This window comes from Strongylocentrotus purpuratus, unplaced genomic scaffold, assembly GCF_000002235.5.
Source record: "Strongylocentrotus purpuratus isolate Spur 01 unplaced genomic scaffold, Spur_5.0 spur5_scaffold_14, whole genome shotgun sequence".
In the NCBI taxonomy this organism is placed as follows: Eukaryota; Metazoa; Echinodermata; class Echinoidea; order Camarodonta; family Strongylocentrotidae; genus Strongylocentrotus; species Strongylocentrotus purpuratus.
The window spans coordinates 35,897,986-35,915,453 of record NW_022145599.1 but is presented as its reverse complement, the minus strand read 5'-3'; the positions used below and the strand labels follow the sequence as shown (position 1 = coordinate 35,915,453).

The following is a 17,468-nucleotide window of genomic DNA, read 5'->3' as shown; positions in this document are numbered from 1 at the left end:
CTCACCGTCATAATTATTCTCGCTAAAGTTCATATCCTACGTGCGAAATGCATTAAAATAATTCATATTTTCATTTAAATGATAGTCCTCATAATGCTTACTTTTTTCTTCCCAAATGACCCTTAAAAATGGGTATGGGTTAGAAAGCACTAGCCGCACGCCCACATCCAAACCATATATGAGAAGTTCAATCCTTTACTCATGCCCGAGCTCAATGAAATAAGAGCGAATCACAAAATTAGGCATCCCCCGTTACTCTTCTTGTTCTTGATGACTTGATCCCCGACCATGGTGCATTGGTGGAGGGCTTCGAGCAGAACTAAGTGCTTCTCGGCGTCATACTGATGATTGTCCCGGGTGTAGTTTTCGAGCTCCTTGACGTAGTCAATTCCAAGAATCTGCAGACCGGTCCGAAATTCAGAAAGCACCTCCTCCTTAACATCTGGTTGATTCCGATGGGTAATGATGACAATAGGTGGATAGCCTGAAGAAATGTGAAATTGGTTATAGGAGTCTTACATAATTATAATTTGTCTTCTTCAACTCTTGCGTCAAAATTGCAACAGGGGTCTTTCTAAAATATAATGTATGCCCTGTTGTTTGATTATTACCTTTATGATCATGATAATATTGCCAATAAAATTGTTATAATTATTATTATGTGCTTCCAATCTGAAAGTGAGAATTTGTCAACTTTCCAGAAGTCAAATGTCTGTTAAATAGATATAATATGACCTTGACCTATACATGATGTTTATTGCTCTAAAACATACCTGTCATCTCTTTAATTTTAGCATGTAGCTTCTTCAGATCGGGAGCTTTAACACTCAGGCTCACAGCACTGATTATGAAAAGAGTAACAGATGAGAAATTATTCTATGCATGATCGTGTTTTCTAAAAATTAAAGGTAGAGTTATCCCATCGCTTAAGTTCTTATTGATCAATTGATATATACACAGGAAATCAAATTAATGCGGGATCAGGAAGAAAAAAAAAAAATCAGTTTTCATAATCCGATGTTTAAAGAAAATTTGGGCATTGAAGTCGTTATGGTATTACATAATATTATTTTTGGATTACTTCTTTAGAAAAAAGAAAACAAAAAGAAATCCCTCCCCTCCCACAAGAACACAAAAAAATCTTTGAATTACCTGAATACGAGTACTGTACATTGGATCTCGCAGTCTTTACTCGCTCTATACGCCCTTTCTAGCCCAGAAACGAGTTTTCGGAGAAAACCGACATCCCATTGCACGTCATGGCGACCATCACCGTATACTCCAGCTATGAATTCAAAACAAATACTCTCCAATTATTAGTTAATAAAATATGAAAATGTACACTATTATTTAGATCTATTAGGAATAAATCATTTTCAAAATCATTCCATAATTTTGGGTTAAAAAAGAATTATTCCACCTTTATGACCAACAGTGTACATAAAATATATAATACATGTCGTTGTGCATGACCCCCCCCCTCCCATCCCTGACCTCCCAAATAAAACAACATACAAACAAACAAACTTACTACGAGTAGTAAGAAAGAAGTAAGAAAGAATAAAACGCACCTAACTGATGTCCTAGTTCAACCATGAAAGGACTACCTAATCCTTTCATTCCACGGTTGTCGACTATGGCAATGTTTTCAGCAATGAAGAAGGCTTCGCGGGTGAGTGTTTTAGAAGGGGCATCGCTGTACCCTTCTGGGGCAATGCTCTTCCAAAAAAATCCGGGTTCGTTCTTGTCCATAGTGGCGAAGTTCATAGAGTTGACCAAGGCCGATTTCCCAACGCCTGTTGGACCGAAGAGCCCTATCCGAAGAACATCTGGTGGGTCGTTGGGCTTTTCACGTTCAAAACGGATAGTCGAGCCCGGAGTGTAGCTAACAATCTGTTCCTTGAATTCATCAATCTCTTTATCAATATCACGAGACATTTTGCAATAGACTGGTGAGTCCTTCGCTCATAAAATAAATAAGGGCTAATCCCTTTTTGCGCCTGTTCAAAAGACCACGAACGGAAACTGTTATCTGATAAATATCACGCATCGATTTATGTCTATATAAGTGAGGAACGTGCAGGAGTGTACGTCAGGGGCCAGAGGCCTCTATTTAGAGGAAAAACCTGACCCCAAAGAGTAAGTGTAGGTATTCTGAAAAATAAGATGTATTCTTGCCCTTTAATGTACAATAATCCTTACGATAGTGTACAAGAGATATATGAATTAAGATATTCTTAGCATGATGTAATATGTTTTTTTAGCATGGCATGGGTGCAGCCATTCTCTTGAAAATATGACGCGGATCCACGGGGGGGGGGGGGGGGGCGACAGACCCGGGGGCCCCTAGGAAAAAGAACTGCTAAAAAATAAGATGGTAACGTTAATTTTACCTTTTTTAAACAAAAAACAAGTGCCCCCCTACGATATTTGTTCGACCCCCCAAAAAAACTGAATTAATTTCTTTCCCTCCCCCCGCTAATTCACCGGCTGGCTTAGTCGCCGCTAAATATTTTTTCACGAATGCCCCCCCCCCCTCTCTTGCCGCAGGCTGGATCCGCCCTTGATACCAGGTCAACGTGCCTTCACCCTTCTTCCCTTTTTAACTCGACATACAAAGGCCGGTAATATTTGTATCCCGAGAGACTTGGCATGTGTGACTGTGGAAATTACCCCACTCACACACACACACACACACGCACTCTCACATCAGGGCCTTTGTAGGGCACCTGATTGTGGGGTATTTCTGTGCGTTCCAGATATACCTTGTGGTCCCCTACTAGTGGGGTATGTACAACCTGGCGATAACAACCCGGCGGTGTGCTTACGATGTTACCATAAAAAAGTGTGCAAGTTTTAGCACACGCTCACAAAAAGTCATTTATGGGGTACCACTTCTAATGCCCCGCAGGGCATAGGACACCGAATATACAGTCATTTGAAAGACTTTACTCTGTGGGGTCCTGAAAAAATACCCCACAAAGTAAAAATGCCTCACAAGGGGTATGTGAAGCGCACATAAAACCCCACAAGAATGCTGAGGTGAGAGCACGCACGCACACACACACACGTACACACACACGCGCACAGGCACGTACAATATTTTTTTAATAGCAAGTTTTATTCCTCCAAATGTAATACAAACAAGAACTACAATCGGATGAAATAAATAAACCTTTTCAATATTAATTGCTTAAACATGAACATAATAAAAAATAATAATAATTTGCAGTAAATAGTAATAAACAAAGTGAGCTTAAAGTACATAAATATAATTTACAAATCAATTGTAAACGTAATTCATTCTATAAAAAAAAGACTTTGACAAATCTGGAGGTTATCTTACTGGTACAAGGAAGAAATTCCTGCTCCTACATGTTCTCCTTCCTCACACAAACACGTATTCAGGTGTAAGAAGTGCCCCATTTTCACCTCCGATGATTACTTTGTATTTTGACATGTGCTCTTTTTCGTTTCTAACAGGTGTCTTATCCCTTCCGAAAAGTGTCCCTTCCTCTTATCATTAAACGTGCCCCGATTATAAAACGTCTCGGAGCATTTTCCCCAACAGGTTACTCGCTACACTCGCTCGCATTTATAGATTATATAATTATGTTACTTATATATCAAAGGTCTTTTCAGTCTTTCCTTAATATGAGAATGTGCTTATACCCCCATCAGGATTTTTTTAATTTTTTTTTTACTCGTTATAAGATATATAATTTTTCGCTCTGCGACCTCATACATTTAAAAATTGTTTCTCGCTCACTTCGCTCGCAATTGAATATTCAGACCATCACACCCAATGGCAAATTATGATACTTAAAGGTAAAGACCAGTTTTGGAAACGCCCCAATTTCAAAAAATGAAATGGAAGCTCTCATTACCAATCATGTGAAAGAATATGTTTTGACTAATACATGATGATAAAAAAATTTGCCTGGAAACCGCTTATACTAATTCATATATTTGGTAAATTTGTTTCTCTCATGGTCTGTGAGAGATACAGGGTAGTCCCATATACATCTTTCTGTGTATAGTGCTTGTAACTTTACGAAGAACTTATGGGCCAAATTTCTTATCATTTTGAGGATTCCAGAACCTTGCAGATGCTAGATGCTAGATGATCAACCTTTTCTGATCGATTTCACAACGTTTCTTTCAATGCAATCGCATGACCATAACTGGTCTTTACCTTTAAGCAATTTTTTGTTTGATGTATCATCCCTAAAAATATAATCACAATATAAGGGTATATACCAACGTCTAAAAAATTGTATATTCTCGCTTTGAGATTTCCCTTTGTAGGTGCCCTTCTTTTCTCCAGAAAGTGCCCCCCCCCCGCCACCTTGGAAGTCGCTGAGCCGCTCCTGCTTAACATATATACACAATCCTATTCGAACTTCTCACATCTCTATACGTGACTTAAATATAAACTTGAGTTCTGGTGAAAAAAGAAAATGAATTCTCACAGAACCAAACAAAATTTACACTGAATATTTAAGATTACAAATAAATGTTATGTGCCAAACGATTTTGGAAGAAAATGTATACTGGCTGAGTAATGAGCAAAGAAAGACAAAGAAATCAAGGTATAGTAGCCCCGACACCATTTGTGTAGTCCCATATCTCTCTGTGTACGGTGCTTGTTACTTTACCAAGACTGGGCCAAATTTATTTGGATTTTGAAGACTCAAGAACCTTGCAGTACACACCAATACTTACATGATCAACTTTTCCGATCCTTTCCTGACCTTTTCTTTCACCACGCAATCGCATTACCAAAACTCACCTTTATCTTTAAGGATACAACACATTGCAGGATGTCAGCACCTATTGAAAAGGTTATACAGGTTGAATTTTTGTTCGATTATAGTATTTTTTGTTTGTTTTCCACACTCTACAGGGGAATTACGAAAAGCATCAGTTATTAGCAGCTAGGTTTATTTATGTTCAAATGATGCTCAAATGATTTTATTTCTCATGCAAAACATAATACGATGAATAAGTATATTACAACAAAAAATACAATAAAACGACAAACATAACAGCAATAGCATGAGAGAAGAGGAACTAACTAGAAATAGAGCTTTTTGAAGTACATGTATTAGTTCCTCAGAGGCTGTTTTAAAATAATCCTGAAAACAAAGTATATTTATAAAATCAATAGATTACCAAATGTGTAGCAAAGAAATTAAGATTTATTTATTTATTTATTTTTTGACGGGGGGGGGAATAAACATAAAAAAATTAAAAAAATTAAAAAAAAGAAAAGAGGAAAAAAATTGGCAAAAAAGAAAGAAAGAAGAAAAGGAAAATGAATGATAGCTCTAAAAAGGGAGTTTAGATCAGCGGAATGAGGGAGAAAAGGATTGAGTCGAGCCAAAGTCAAGCAAACCTAGATTCAATGACAACAATGCAGCTGACCGGCGACGGCACATACATTCATGCATTATGAGTTTATAAATCTAATTTTCAGCATTTTACAAAATGTGTATAGACTGGTACTTTGTTTAATTAAGAGATGGATCTATGTTATGGCAAAGAAAGAGGGGCAGTAAAAAGAAAAGTGAAAAGTGGGGATATGTGTTTGTAAGTTGTGGCAAGCCTGTCACGTCTATAACTTTATATTAACCTAGACGGCTTTATGATCGACCTGTTCTGCAAAATTAACACAGCTCCTGCTCCCCCCCCCCCCCCCATGGTGAAATGTCCAATACGCCAAAGCTAATTAAAAAAATGGAAGCCTCCTCCCACGCATTAATGTTAATTTCGCACAATGGTTATTGTGAATACCAAATGTACATGGACTTTGATCTGGGTTTTACCCAACTCCAACCTTTATTCTCTGTGAGTTTATATAGCTGGGCTGGGAGCTGGCTGTATTGCAATTAGAATGTAATCATGTTGTACAGTAACCGAAAACATTGGTTTTCCCCTGCCTATTGGAAATTCCCCTTTCCTCGTTTTTGTTGAATCAGTCGCATATAAGACTATACAAGGGCAAGTAAGACGAAACGAATGAGATCATCATCATCATCATCATCATCATCATAATAATAATAATAATAATAATGATTAAAAAGGAGACAAATAATAATAATGATTTCATTGATTTGTAATAATAGTCACATTAAAAGCGCTTAATACTACGTTTATAAGCGCTTACAACGGTAATTAGTATCATCCTGGCGATTGAACAACATCCCACAAGACCGACAGCCGGGATACGAGATCTCTCACGTGGTCGGTCTCGTGAGCTTATGACCTCTCTCCTCTTTTTACCCTCTAAGATTTCTACATCTCTGAAGTATTTCATTGATTTTCTCCTTTCACCTTCTTTATCTGTTCTTCCTCATGGAAATGTCTTTATTCTTCTCTTTTTATCTGCTCTTTAAATTTTTGAAGAACAATTGAGAAAGAAAGAAAGAAAAGGGAGGTGCATGGGACCCTCGCTGCGCCGCTGTGTGCGTTTATTTGGTGCTTAATATTGCTCACAATGATAGTAGGGACTTTTAGATTTGCATGTCGACATAGGGACTGCTACGTGTGAAGTGCCTTAACGGGACGTCACACGTAGCAGTCCACTATGTCGACGTGCAAATCTAAAAGTCCCTAATAAATGTTTCATGTCGCACAACACATTAATGATTCACATTCGCGCTCTCGCACATGAACGCAATGCCCTTCTGCTCAATTCCCCGCATGGGTTAGAGGTTAATTTGCGCGGGGAAAACCCATTACCAAATACATAACGGAATTTTACATCGCGGAATACGTTAGACTTTAATAGAGAAACAAAGAGGTAGCGACAAAACCAATACTTACCGCTATTTCAAGTGTTTACAAAAACAAATAATATAACATTCTGGATTTATAACAAGTCACCCTGAGGAATATCATCAATCAATAAGGTAGTGCTGGATGGAAATATTCTGAGTAGGAGCTGAAGGCGAATACTTCGACAGTAAAGTTTGACATGTCTCATCGTGTGGAAAAGCGAATTAATGAGCTGAAGGATGCCATATCCACATACAGCCCAGGTTCAACATTTCGTCTTCCACGAGATCGGCCAACCGAACCTCCAATTGCTCTCCGAATCGGGCTGTTCGGTCCGACGGGCGTGGGCAAGTCAGCTTTGATCAACTCCATGAACTACGCCACGGGACCGATGTGGGAGAATAGAGCCCCCGAGGGTTTCGCGATCGAAGCTTCCAAGACTCTAACCCGTAACGCTTTCCCGATGACGGAGAAGATTACCATGGTTGATAATCGTGGAATGAGGAGCCTTGGAGGGCCGTTCATGGTCGAACTCGGCCATCAAATAGGCGAGTTAATCATGATTTCTATTTTATTTATTTATTTAAAAACGTTTATACATGATAATATGTTCAGGTATACTGTTTTTCAACATAGTCCTGTAAAAAACTCGTGTTAACATTGAAAAAGCAAATCACATGTGAAATGTATAACAACGTTTCAAATAAAATAATTTATTAAACTGCATAATAATGTTGACCTAAAATTGAAACAAAATAGTAAAAACTCAGAAATGTAAGTATCATTATATATAACATACTACTGTATTATACATATTTATAAAATATTCAAAAATACGAAAAAGTACAAACGATATAAATATTTACAAAAATTAAATTAAAAATAAAACTTCTTATAAATCAATTTAAAAGTTTCAATTGTTTGGGCATTTTATATAAAGTGGGGAATGCCATTCCATCGCTTAGCACCGGAAAATTTAAAGGCTTGTTTAAAAATTAAGAGGTGGACTTCAGATGGGGCTACATTAATAATAATAATAATTATTATTATTTGTTCTTTTATAGCGCATTTCATGTCTGTTGACATTGCGCTTTACAATTTTACAACATACATAATTATGTAAAGTATAACACGATCATAAAAGGAAGATAAAACAAAAACATATATAGAAAACAATGAAGTGCTTACAAAAAGAAAAATTATAACATTACTTATCCTTAAATACTATAGATTAAGACTATCATTGTTCCTAGTATGGTGATTATGTCGTTCACAAAACATACCGATATCATTACAAAGCTGTGGAGAGGCTAGACCATGTATACATTTAAACATTTGTGTGGCAAGAAAATAGTCTTTCCTTTCATTAATGTCTTGCCAAGTTAATACTTTTTGAAAGTGTTGAAAGAAACATTTAGGTCAAAGTTGCCAGTCATATAACGTGCGGCTCTTTGTAGTTTAGTTTTATGTTTATCTGCACTGTTGGCCCAGACAGAAATACCATAATCGATGCAGGGTTGTCTTGTAAATTTATAAAGAGTGTTCAGTGAAGAAGAATTAAGATATTTCCTCAGTTTTCCAAGAGAACAAATCTTGTATCCAATAGCTTTACATAGGTTATTTACATGAATATTCCATTTTAAATTTTCATGAATTTCAACGCCTTAGTATCGTATGGACTTGACGTGCTCATTTTCATTTCCATCAATATATATTTTCAGAATGTCATGAGAACGCGTGTGCAGTAATATACTCTTTGTTTTGTCAACATTAATCCTTACTTGGTTTTGTTTGTACCAATCATTAATAGAATCAATATTTGATTGAAGTCTAGAGGTTATTGTCTGCACATCTTTCCCTATTTCGAATAAAATAACATCATCAGCATTGTTATAACACCAGACAGTGGCGTACGCAGGATTTTTTCAAGGGGGGGGGGGGGGGGGGGGTCCAAAATTTCGCAACGACTCAGGAAAATTTGAAAATCGCGCCGGCCAAAAAGTCGCTCAGTGGGGGGGGGGGGGGGGGGGGGGGGTAAGCGAACACTTTTTTTTTTTTTTTTGGTCTCAAAAAAATCGCAACCAATCAACCGACCGCTGAATAAGCGGGGGGGGGGGGGGGGGGGGGGGGGGGGAAGAGGACACTTTTTTTTTGGTCTCAAAATTTGAAAAATTGACATTTTGCTCCGTTGGGGGGGGGGGGGGGGTAAGGTCACCTTTCTTAGGTCAGCCATGGGGGTGATTTTTTTTTTTTAATTTTAAAAAAAAAAATAATTTTAAAAAAAACAAAGGGGGGGGGGTTAGGGATTTTTAGGGGGGTTTACACACATAATAATACAAAAGGGGGGGGGGGGGGTTAACCCCCCAAACACCCCCCTGCGTACGCGCCTGACACCAGATTTCATTGATTGTGATATATCATTGGTAAAAAGTAAAAAATATGATCGGGGCAAGTACTTCTCCTTGTGGTACCCCTACTGACAGTTCCTTTTGTGCAGAAAGTTTACCTTGTGAGAATACAACTTGTTTTATTTCCTTCAGATAACTTGAAACCATCTTAGCATGTTTTCAGCAATACCTTATTGCTGCATTTTGAAAAGTAGAATATCATGGTCTACACTATCGAAACATTTCAATATATCTAAGAAACATGCCCCAACTTTTCTTTTTCATTAAATGCATCATGAAATTCATCGACAACTCTATGCGAAAAAGTTGTCGTTGAATGTTTCGGTAGGAAAGCATGTTGTTCAGTATGGATAAGATTGTGTTTAAGAGATAACGTAACAGTTGTTTCTGGATTTCTTTTTATGCCTCCGTTACGAAGTAGCCGGAGGCATTATGTTTTCGGGTTGTCCGTCCGTCCGTCCGTCCGTCCGTCCGTCCGTACGTCTGTACGTACGTCTGTACGTACGTCCCGTTCTTGTGATCGCGTTATCTAAAGAACCGATTGATGGATTCCTGCCAAACTTTGGTAATGTATGTATCTTGCAGAGCCGATGAACTGATTAGATTTTGGGGTCACGAGGTCAAAGGTCAAAGGTCACAGGGCTCATTAGGTATGCAAAAACAGCTCGTGACCGCGTTATCTGAAGAACCGATTGATGGATTCCTGCCAAACTTTGGTCATGTATGTCTCTTGCAAAGCCAATGAACTGATTAGATTTTGGGGTCACGAGGTTAAAGGTCAAAGGTCACAGGGCTCATTATGTATGCGAAAACAGCTCGTGATCGCGTTATCTCAAGAATCGATTGATGGATTGCTGCCAAACTTAGGTCATGTATGTTACTTGCAGAGCCGATGAACTGATTAGATTTAGGGGTCATGAGGTCAAAGGTCAAAGGCCAAAGCGCACATTATGTATGCAAAAACAGCTCGTGACCGCGTTATCTCAAGAAGCGATTGATGGATTCCTGCCAAAATTAGGTCATGTATGTTACTTGCAGAGCCAATGAACTGAGTAGATTCTTGGTTCATAAGGTCAAAGGTCAAAGGTCATGGGCTCATTATGTATGCAAAAATAGCTTGTGAACGCATTCTCATTAGAACTGACAGATGGATTACTATTTAACTCAGGACATCTTGCAGAGCCAATGAACTGAGTAGATTTTAGGGTCATGAGGTCAAAGATCAAAGGGTCATATATGTATATGAGAAATTGCTTGTAATCACGATTTTCTGAGAACCTGTCAATGGATTACAATTGAACTTGAATTCGAAAAATTTCTTCTGTTTTGGTTTGTAAAATTGCTCTATGACGGAGGCATCATTTTCGACTGCGCGCAGTCGAATTCCATCTAGTTTTAATATTATTTTAGGGATATGGCTTAATACAGCAGAGATGGGACGGTAGTGTGTTTTCATTCATTGCACCTTTTCCCTTATATATTGGAGTTGTCCTAGCCAATTTCCAGTCTTCTGGTACATCTCCACATTGTATGCTTCAATTTAATACTGTTAATGATTCATATATAATATGGTGCTGCTATTTGAAGTAACCTTGTATCAAATCCTAGTACATCAGTATTACTATTTTTTATCTAAAAGAAGCAAATATTTAAGTATTTTCTCCTTTTTCAGAGACTCTATTTTGAATTCATACATGTATGCTGGGTTTTTCCATTTAATAGACTTACTTTGAGGAAATGGTTGTGAAATATTATTACCAACATTAACACAGAAATCATTCATTTTATCACTGTCTATACAACAAGATGATGAACTATCATTTTTAGTCATGCCTGTAACCTGTTGTATTTCTTTCCATAATTTCTTACCGTTATTACTATATTTCTCAGACACATCATTGAAATAAGCCTTTTTTCTTTCATCTCTTAATCTGTTTACATAATTCTTACACTTCACATATTCACAATGATCATCATGATGTTTCGTTGAGTCAGCTTTACTCTTCAGTTGATCTCGTTTATACATGAGCTGAATAATGTCATTAGTAATCCAAGGGCAATGTCGATCTTTTACCCGTACTTCTTTAAAAGGTGAATAATCATCACTTATTTTCAAGAAAGTTCCTTTCCAGGATTTCCATGCCAAAGTCAGAGGCTGAGAATTTTCATTTGACAATTCAAAAATATTATTGGTTTTAATAGCTTCAAGGAATCGGGCTTCATCGAATTGCTTGAAATCCGGAGACCGTCTCACTTTATGAATTTCTTTTGTATTCTTTAAATCAATGACAGTATGTACGAGATAGTGATCACTCAATGATATACGTCAATTAAAATATGTTTTACAGGTATTGTGCTCAAAATGTGATCAATACAAGTTGCTGATTTTTGTAGTAACTGTCGTGGGTTTGGTGACCAATTGGGTTAATAGAAATAAATTCTCCAAGCAATGCACAGGATTATCATGAAGAGTTTCATTAAGTTTGTAATCGACATTGAAATCCCAGAGTATAAGTAATTTCATCCTGTCATTTGCCTTCTCAAAATTGTCTGTGATCTTCTCAAAATATTTGTATCAGGAGGTCTATAAATACAACAAACAAGTAACTTTGTTAGTTTCAGCCCTTGAATTTCCAGCCAGATTAATTCAAGGGAATTGTCATAAAGATCACTTCTCTCAATGAATGATAAGGTGCTTTTTACATACGCCACCACCTTGGCGACCATCATTTCTATCTCGCCGATAGAGGGAGTACCCATTTATTTTTCCAATTTCACTAGCATAAAATTATTTAACCAGGTCTCAGATTGACATAATATATCAAAGTTCATAGTTCTAAGTGGTGACAGTCACCGTATAATTGTCATGCTCTCTGTTGCCCCCCTCCCTCTCTCGAAAAAAAGTAACATTATCTGTGCATGGTCATCATGAAAGTACAGACCTACATGACCAGCCTGTTCAAAGTGTTGACTTTTTTTCTTCTGACTAAGAGGTTATCGAAGTCGGGTGGAGGGGGGGGGGGGGGGGGGGGGGGAGGGGGGGGGGGGGTGCAGTGACTACAGGGGTTTTGCCCCACCCCGCCGTAACACTGCCTCTTGATACTGAATGTACATAACTGGTATTTTACGTGAGCATTAAAACTGACTCTGTAAATATATATATTTTCATAATTATGTCTATTTATTAGCTTGTATATTTATATATTTATTTTACGATTGTTCATTTATTTATTTTTGTATTTGTGTATCTATTAATCTTTTTGTTTATATAATATTTATTCATTATTATTCATTTATTCATTTTTTGTATATATTCATTCATTCTTTCATTTGTTTAAAGATAAACTTGAGTACTGGTAATGCGATTGCAGTGTGAAAGAAAAGGTGTGGAATGGATCAGAAAAGTTGATCATAAAAAAAAAATTATAGCATGTAAGTAATGGTGTGTAATGCAAGGTTCTAGAGTCATCAAAATAATCATAAATTTGGTAGAGTCTTGGTAAAGTAACAATCACTTACACAGATAGATGTATATGGGACAACACACATGGTGTCGGGGCTAGTACTACCCTGATTTCCTTATCTTTCTATGCGCATTACTCAGCCAGTATACATTTTCTTCCAAAATTGTTTGGCACATGACATTTATTTGTAATCTTGAACATTCAGTGTAAGTTTCGTTAGATTCTGTGAGAATTCATTTTCTTTTTTTTACCAGAACTCAAGTTTATCTTTAAATGTATTTATCCACTTTTTTCATTCTTTCATTCATTCATTTATTTATTTATTGTTACCTTTGTAATGTAATAGCTGGTGTGTACAACGACGAGCAGAGTGTTGAATGGGACCACGGTTTTCTGCGGCGTGTGGTGGCCGGGCTCGAGAGGACTTTCAGAGCAAAGGTAGACTGTGAGATCCACTGCGCTGTCCTTGTTATCAGGTATATTTAATTCTATTATCATGGTGTTTGGTCGTTTGATGCTCCTTGCGTTAGCATAATTTAACGTGATATTTTGAAAGAATCTATAGCTCTAGAAGAACTCCGAAATTAAAGGTAATACAAAGTTTTGGGAAATTTTGAAAATTGGGTGGATAGAGATTCTTTACAATTTTGATATATTTCGATGCCCCCTGTGGATGCATTATAAGCACTAGAAAATTTAGCCTCTAAAACACTTCTGCTTTTGAGAAAAATTGAATATAAAATTTACCGGTGCTCCCGATAAATTTTGATAAATTTCCAATAGCGCCTATACGGCCGTACAATGGTAGCTGCGACCATGAACATCTCAGAATATGTAGTTTTTATAATTTCCAAACGGGAATAGCTAATCGGTCGATTTTGATCAAGAAACATTGTTTTATACCTTGATTAAAACTTGAACTTGAGAGGGAGCTATACAACATAAATAGTTTATTATTTACAATTTCTTAACTTTAGACTCGATTTCACCCGCGACAACGATCACTGAATATTGTAGGATCGCATATGCTTCAAATATGTTCATTTGAAACGAATTCATTACCCCATACCCAAAACTTTTTATTCGAATATGTTACTGGGTGCGTATGACGCGGGGGGGGGGGGGGGGGGGGGGGGCGGCGCTTGAGCATGAATGTGTGGATCATGCATCCCTTGTTTTATTATGGTGGTTGTAGAAAATAAGTTCTTTCTTCACAATCAGAATTACCTGTAATAAAAAAACTTTGCTTGCTCCGCTGCAAGCTTGTTCATATCTATGTCATAGCTGACGCTGTTGCTGACTACTTGAAGTTGAAGTTGAGCTTTATTGGAACACCTTCTGGCCTCGTGTGGGCAAATAAAGGCTTAATAGAATAAACAAATGAAAAAATATTAATACAAATCTACATTTAATAATAATAATAATAATTATAATTATTATTATTAACAAGATGTATTACATCGTTACTTATTAGTTGGTAAACACTTTAAAAAAAAAATCTACACTGTTGGTCATTATGGTGGAATAATTATTTTTACCCTAATGATTTTGAGTTTTCTGACCATAACTTATTCCTCTGTGTGGCCATTCCTTGAACTATAATGCATGGCCCTACAAAAGTTCCTGTTTGGGACCGTAGGAAAATGCCTTGAATTATTGATAATTTATTGCATTTTCTTTGTATTTTTTGTATTTTGTGGGAGCGGCCCCGTACCGTAGCCCCCGCTGCGTACACTACAGTCATGATTTAGTGGCTAAGCAATGGCCTCGTAACTGTGAGGCCCCAGGATCAAAACCGTGTCAATATGCCTATAAGTGCCCTTTTGTGAGGCATTAAACCTCTTTACTGTCAGTTATGACTTAAGGACGTAGGTCTCCCAGTTGATTAACATAGTTGACACACATGCTTTAGCAGTCACCCAAAACAAACCCTAGCAAACTATTTTTCAATAAAACCTGAGAACGTATACTATTATCTAGATCTATTAGGAATAAATCATTGTCAAAATGAGGGACGAAAAAAAAAATTAATAAGAAGGTGAGGTACCTTAAATATGTTAATATAAATAATTCATATTAATAAGATTTTGTTACCATGCCAACATAGTTTCAGTCGGTTATAACATGGCGAATATTCTTGTTTTGTACTTGCCCAACAAAGCTAAATTCACAATATCGAACCGGGCTTTGTGCAGTAGTACCAGATCATTGACACTGTGCAATACAACAGGAAATTTAGGAATGCTTTGCATCTTTATTGCTTCCTTCTTCCTATTTTGTTTTGAATAAAAAGTGCTTTGAACCTGAGTCTTCGAGCCACAGACCTGAAGGAACTCATTGAGCAGATCAAGTCTATGACAGGTATGATTACATCACTACTGAACAGTGGCGTAACAAGGGGAAGAAGGGATAGCGGTAGGGAGGGACAGAGAGAGAGAGAGAGAGAGAGAGAGACACACACACACACACACGCACACAAACACACACAGAGACAGAACTTCAAGGGACAGAGAGAGATAGAGTGCAGGCGCGTACGCGGGGGGGGGGGGGGCGTTTAGGGGGTTAAACCCCCTTTGGTATTTTTATGTGTATAAACCCCCCCCCCAAAAGTGACCTAACTCCCCCCCCCCCCCCCAACGGAGCAAAATGTCAATTTTTTAAAATTTCAAGACCAAAAAAAAAAAAAAAAGTGTCCTCTTACCCCCCCCCCCCCCCCCCCCCCCCCCCCCCCCCCCCCCGGCCCCGCTTATTCAGCGGCTGGCAGAGTCGAGTGCGAAATTATCGGCCTGATTTGAAAATGTTAAACCCCCCCCCCCCCCCCCCCCCCCCCCCCCCCCCCCCCCCCCCCCCCCCCCCCCCCCCTGAACAAAATCCTGCGTACGCGCCTGATAGAGTGTGTGTGTGTGTGTGAGAGAGAGAGAGAGAGAGAAGGGGTGGGGTGAAGAAACGGCGAGAAAAAAAGAAAGAAAGAATGGTATAGAACCACTTCCGAATCTCCCACTGATATTAAGCAAACATTTAATAATCACCGTTGGTGAAGGTGATGGGACAAACTATCACTTCCGAGGCGATCTGGATGTAGTTATATTTCCGAAGCGAGGAAGTGATAGTTTGCCATCGCCTGAAACCAAAAGGTGATTATTTGCTTTATATTCCACATCGGAGACATTTCACTTCTCTAGTCATTTTAGAGCAACAAGTCATCAATTACCAGCTAGCAGACGGTGTACGATACCGCGGCCATTCCCCCCCCCCCCCCCCCACTCCGTGAACGGAGGGATGCCATGCATGTTCCCAGACTTTACACACTGGACTTATGCTGAAAAGGGGGTGCTGAAAAAGGCTCGTATAACGAAAGAAAAGGTCGACCCGTATTCACTTTACACACCGGACTTTTGCTGAAAAAAAAGGGGGGGGGGGTCGCTGGGAACACGAATATGCGTACCCTAAATAACTCTGAGTTGGGGGGGGGGGGAGGGGGCGGGTACGATACGTACACAGTGCATGCAGTATGGTGGTGTGACCTAACACCGTACTAACACTAAAAACGCTTAAAGAGGAGAGCAATACGCAGCGTATAAAGTGCATTGCACTGCGTAGATAGGACTTCTATCTTCAGTGAAAGTGCGTTGCACTGTGTAAATAGTAGCCTATCTACATAGTGTAACGAACTTTTTGCTTCTCCCAGCAATGATGGGCAAACTATCTTTCATCACGTGATTTACTTTTGACCAATTGTAGAGCAAGATTCTTAGTAGGCCTATGTGGAATATAATTTAAAATATTTAAAAACATAGGCCGTCATGATAGCGATTTGTACATTCATTTCCATTGGTCTTCCACATATTTGGCGAACTGTGCTCAAGCCCCTATCGGAAATTCAAAATTAGATAAAAAAGAAAGAAAAAAGGACGACCAAACTACAAAAAACCTCCCTATAGATGTCGTGGTATAGTGGTCCATTCACTTGACCAAGAGTTGAGGGTTCGATTCTCGTCTTTTGTCTAGACATTAATGGGTATCTGGTAGGGTAATGATAATTGCAGCGCCCGCAGGTAGAGCACACAGTAGTAATTTTCTAATACCTGAATATGTGTGTATGATTACGAAAATTAACTTTCCTACCATACTTTGGTATTTTGCGCAATAATTTGGCGTTTGCGAAATAAACATCCTTCTAAAGTAGACATTCCGTGACCGAACTTCAGTTCTTTTGGTTTTGTGATATTACTCAATGAATCCATCTCATATGCTTGGCAGGCCATCACCGATCGTTATCATCACTCATCGGAGACACCATGAGGTACGGGAGGAGGTGATCATTGCTTTCCGAACCGGTCTGCAGCAGCAGCGCATCGACTACGTGTACGAGCTCGAGAACTACACCACGGACGATCACGGGTACGATGCCGAGAAGCATCTCGTCCTGCTCGAAGCCCTCTATCAATGCGCCATCGTTGGCGACAAGGTTATGAAGTACAAGGAGAGCAACCAGGGTTGCACTATCCTGTGATATCTAGGTGACCTTTGCAGGTACTACCCCTCAGGCACGTAGCCAGAGTTTGATGTTTTGGGGGCACATACATTTTTTTTTTTTATATGGTCAGTTTTTATTCTTTTCTCTCTTGAAACAAATTATAATCATAGTACAAATTACAATCATCATATGTAACTCTCACTGCAAATGTGATGACATTATAAATCAGTATAAATTTTTCTCTTACAAACGGCTTCAAAAGAAACTTACATAGTTAGTTCCTATACATCATATTTGAAACAAAAATTCATATTTTCAAAAAAAACATATGCAGTTGTA

The 17,468-nt window shown here is 38.4% G+C and overlaps 1 protein-coding gene across 1 annotated transcript; it reads left to right on the top strand.

The window, feature by feature from the left end:
* The first annotated feature begins 6,691 nt into the window (after positions 1-6,691).
* LOC115923871 lies at positions 6,692-17,165 on the top strand. The gene is made up of 5 exons (XM_030985265.1): positions 6,692-7,328; positions 12,999-13,128; positions 14,946-15,067; positions 16,341-16,368; positions 16,913-17,165. Exons 1-5 carry the CDS (start codon positions 6,980-6,982, stop codon positions 17,163-17,165), a joined length of 882 nt encoding a protein of 293 aa, XP_030841125.1. The 5' UTR covers positions 6,692-6,979.
* The last annotated feature ends 303 nt before the right edge of the window (positions 17,166-17,468 follow it).

What these genes read in the sequence shown, in the direction of transcription:
- LOC115923871 (XM_030985265.1), top strand. Translation starts at nt 6,980, where the DNA reads ATGTCTCATCGTGTGGAAAAGCGAATTAATGAGCTGAAGGATGCCATA. An exon ending in AAGGGGAAGAAGGGATAGCG is followed by an intron (nt 15,068 to 16,340) that starts GTAGGGAGGGAC and finishes TGCTTCTCCCAG; the next exon opens with CAATGATGGGCAAACTATCT. An exon ending in GGCAAACTATCTTTCATCAC is followed by an intron (nt 16,369 to 16,912) that starts GTGATTTACTTT and finishes TATGCTTGGCAG; the next exon opens with GCCATCACCGATCGTTATCA.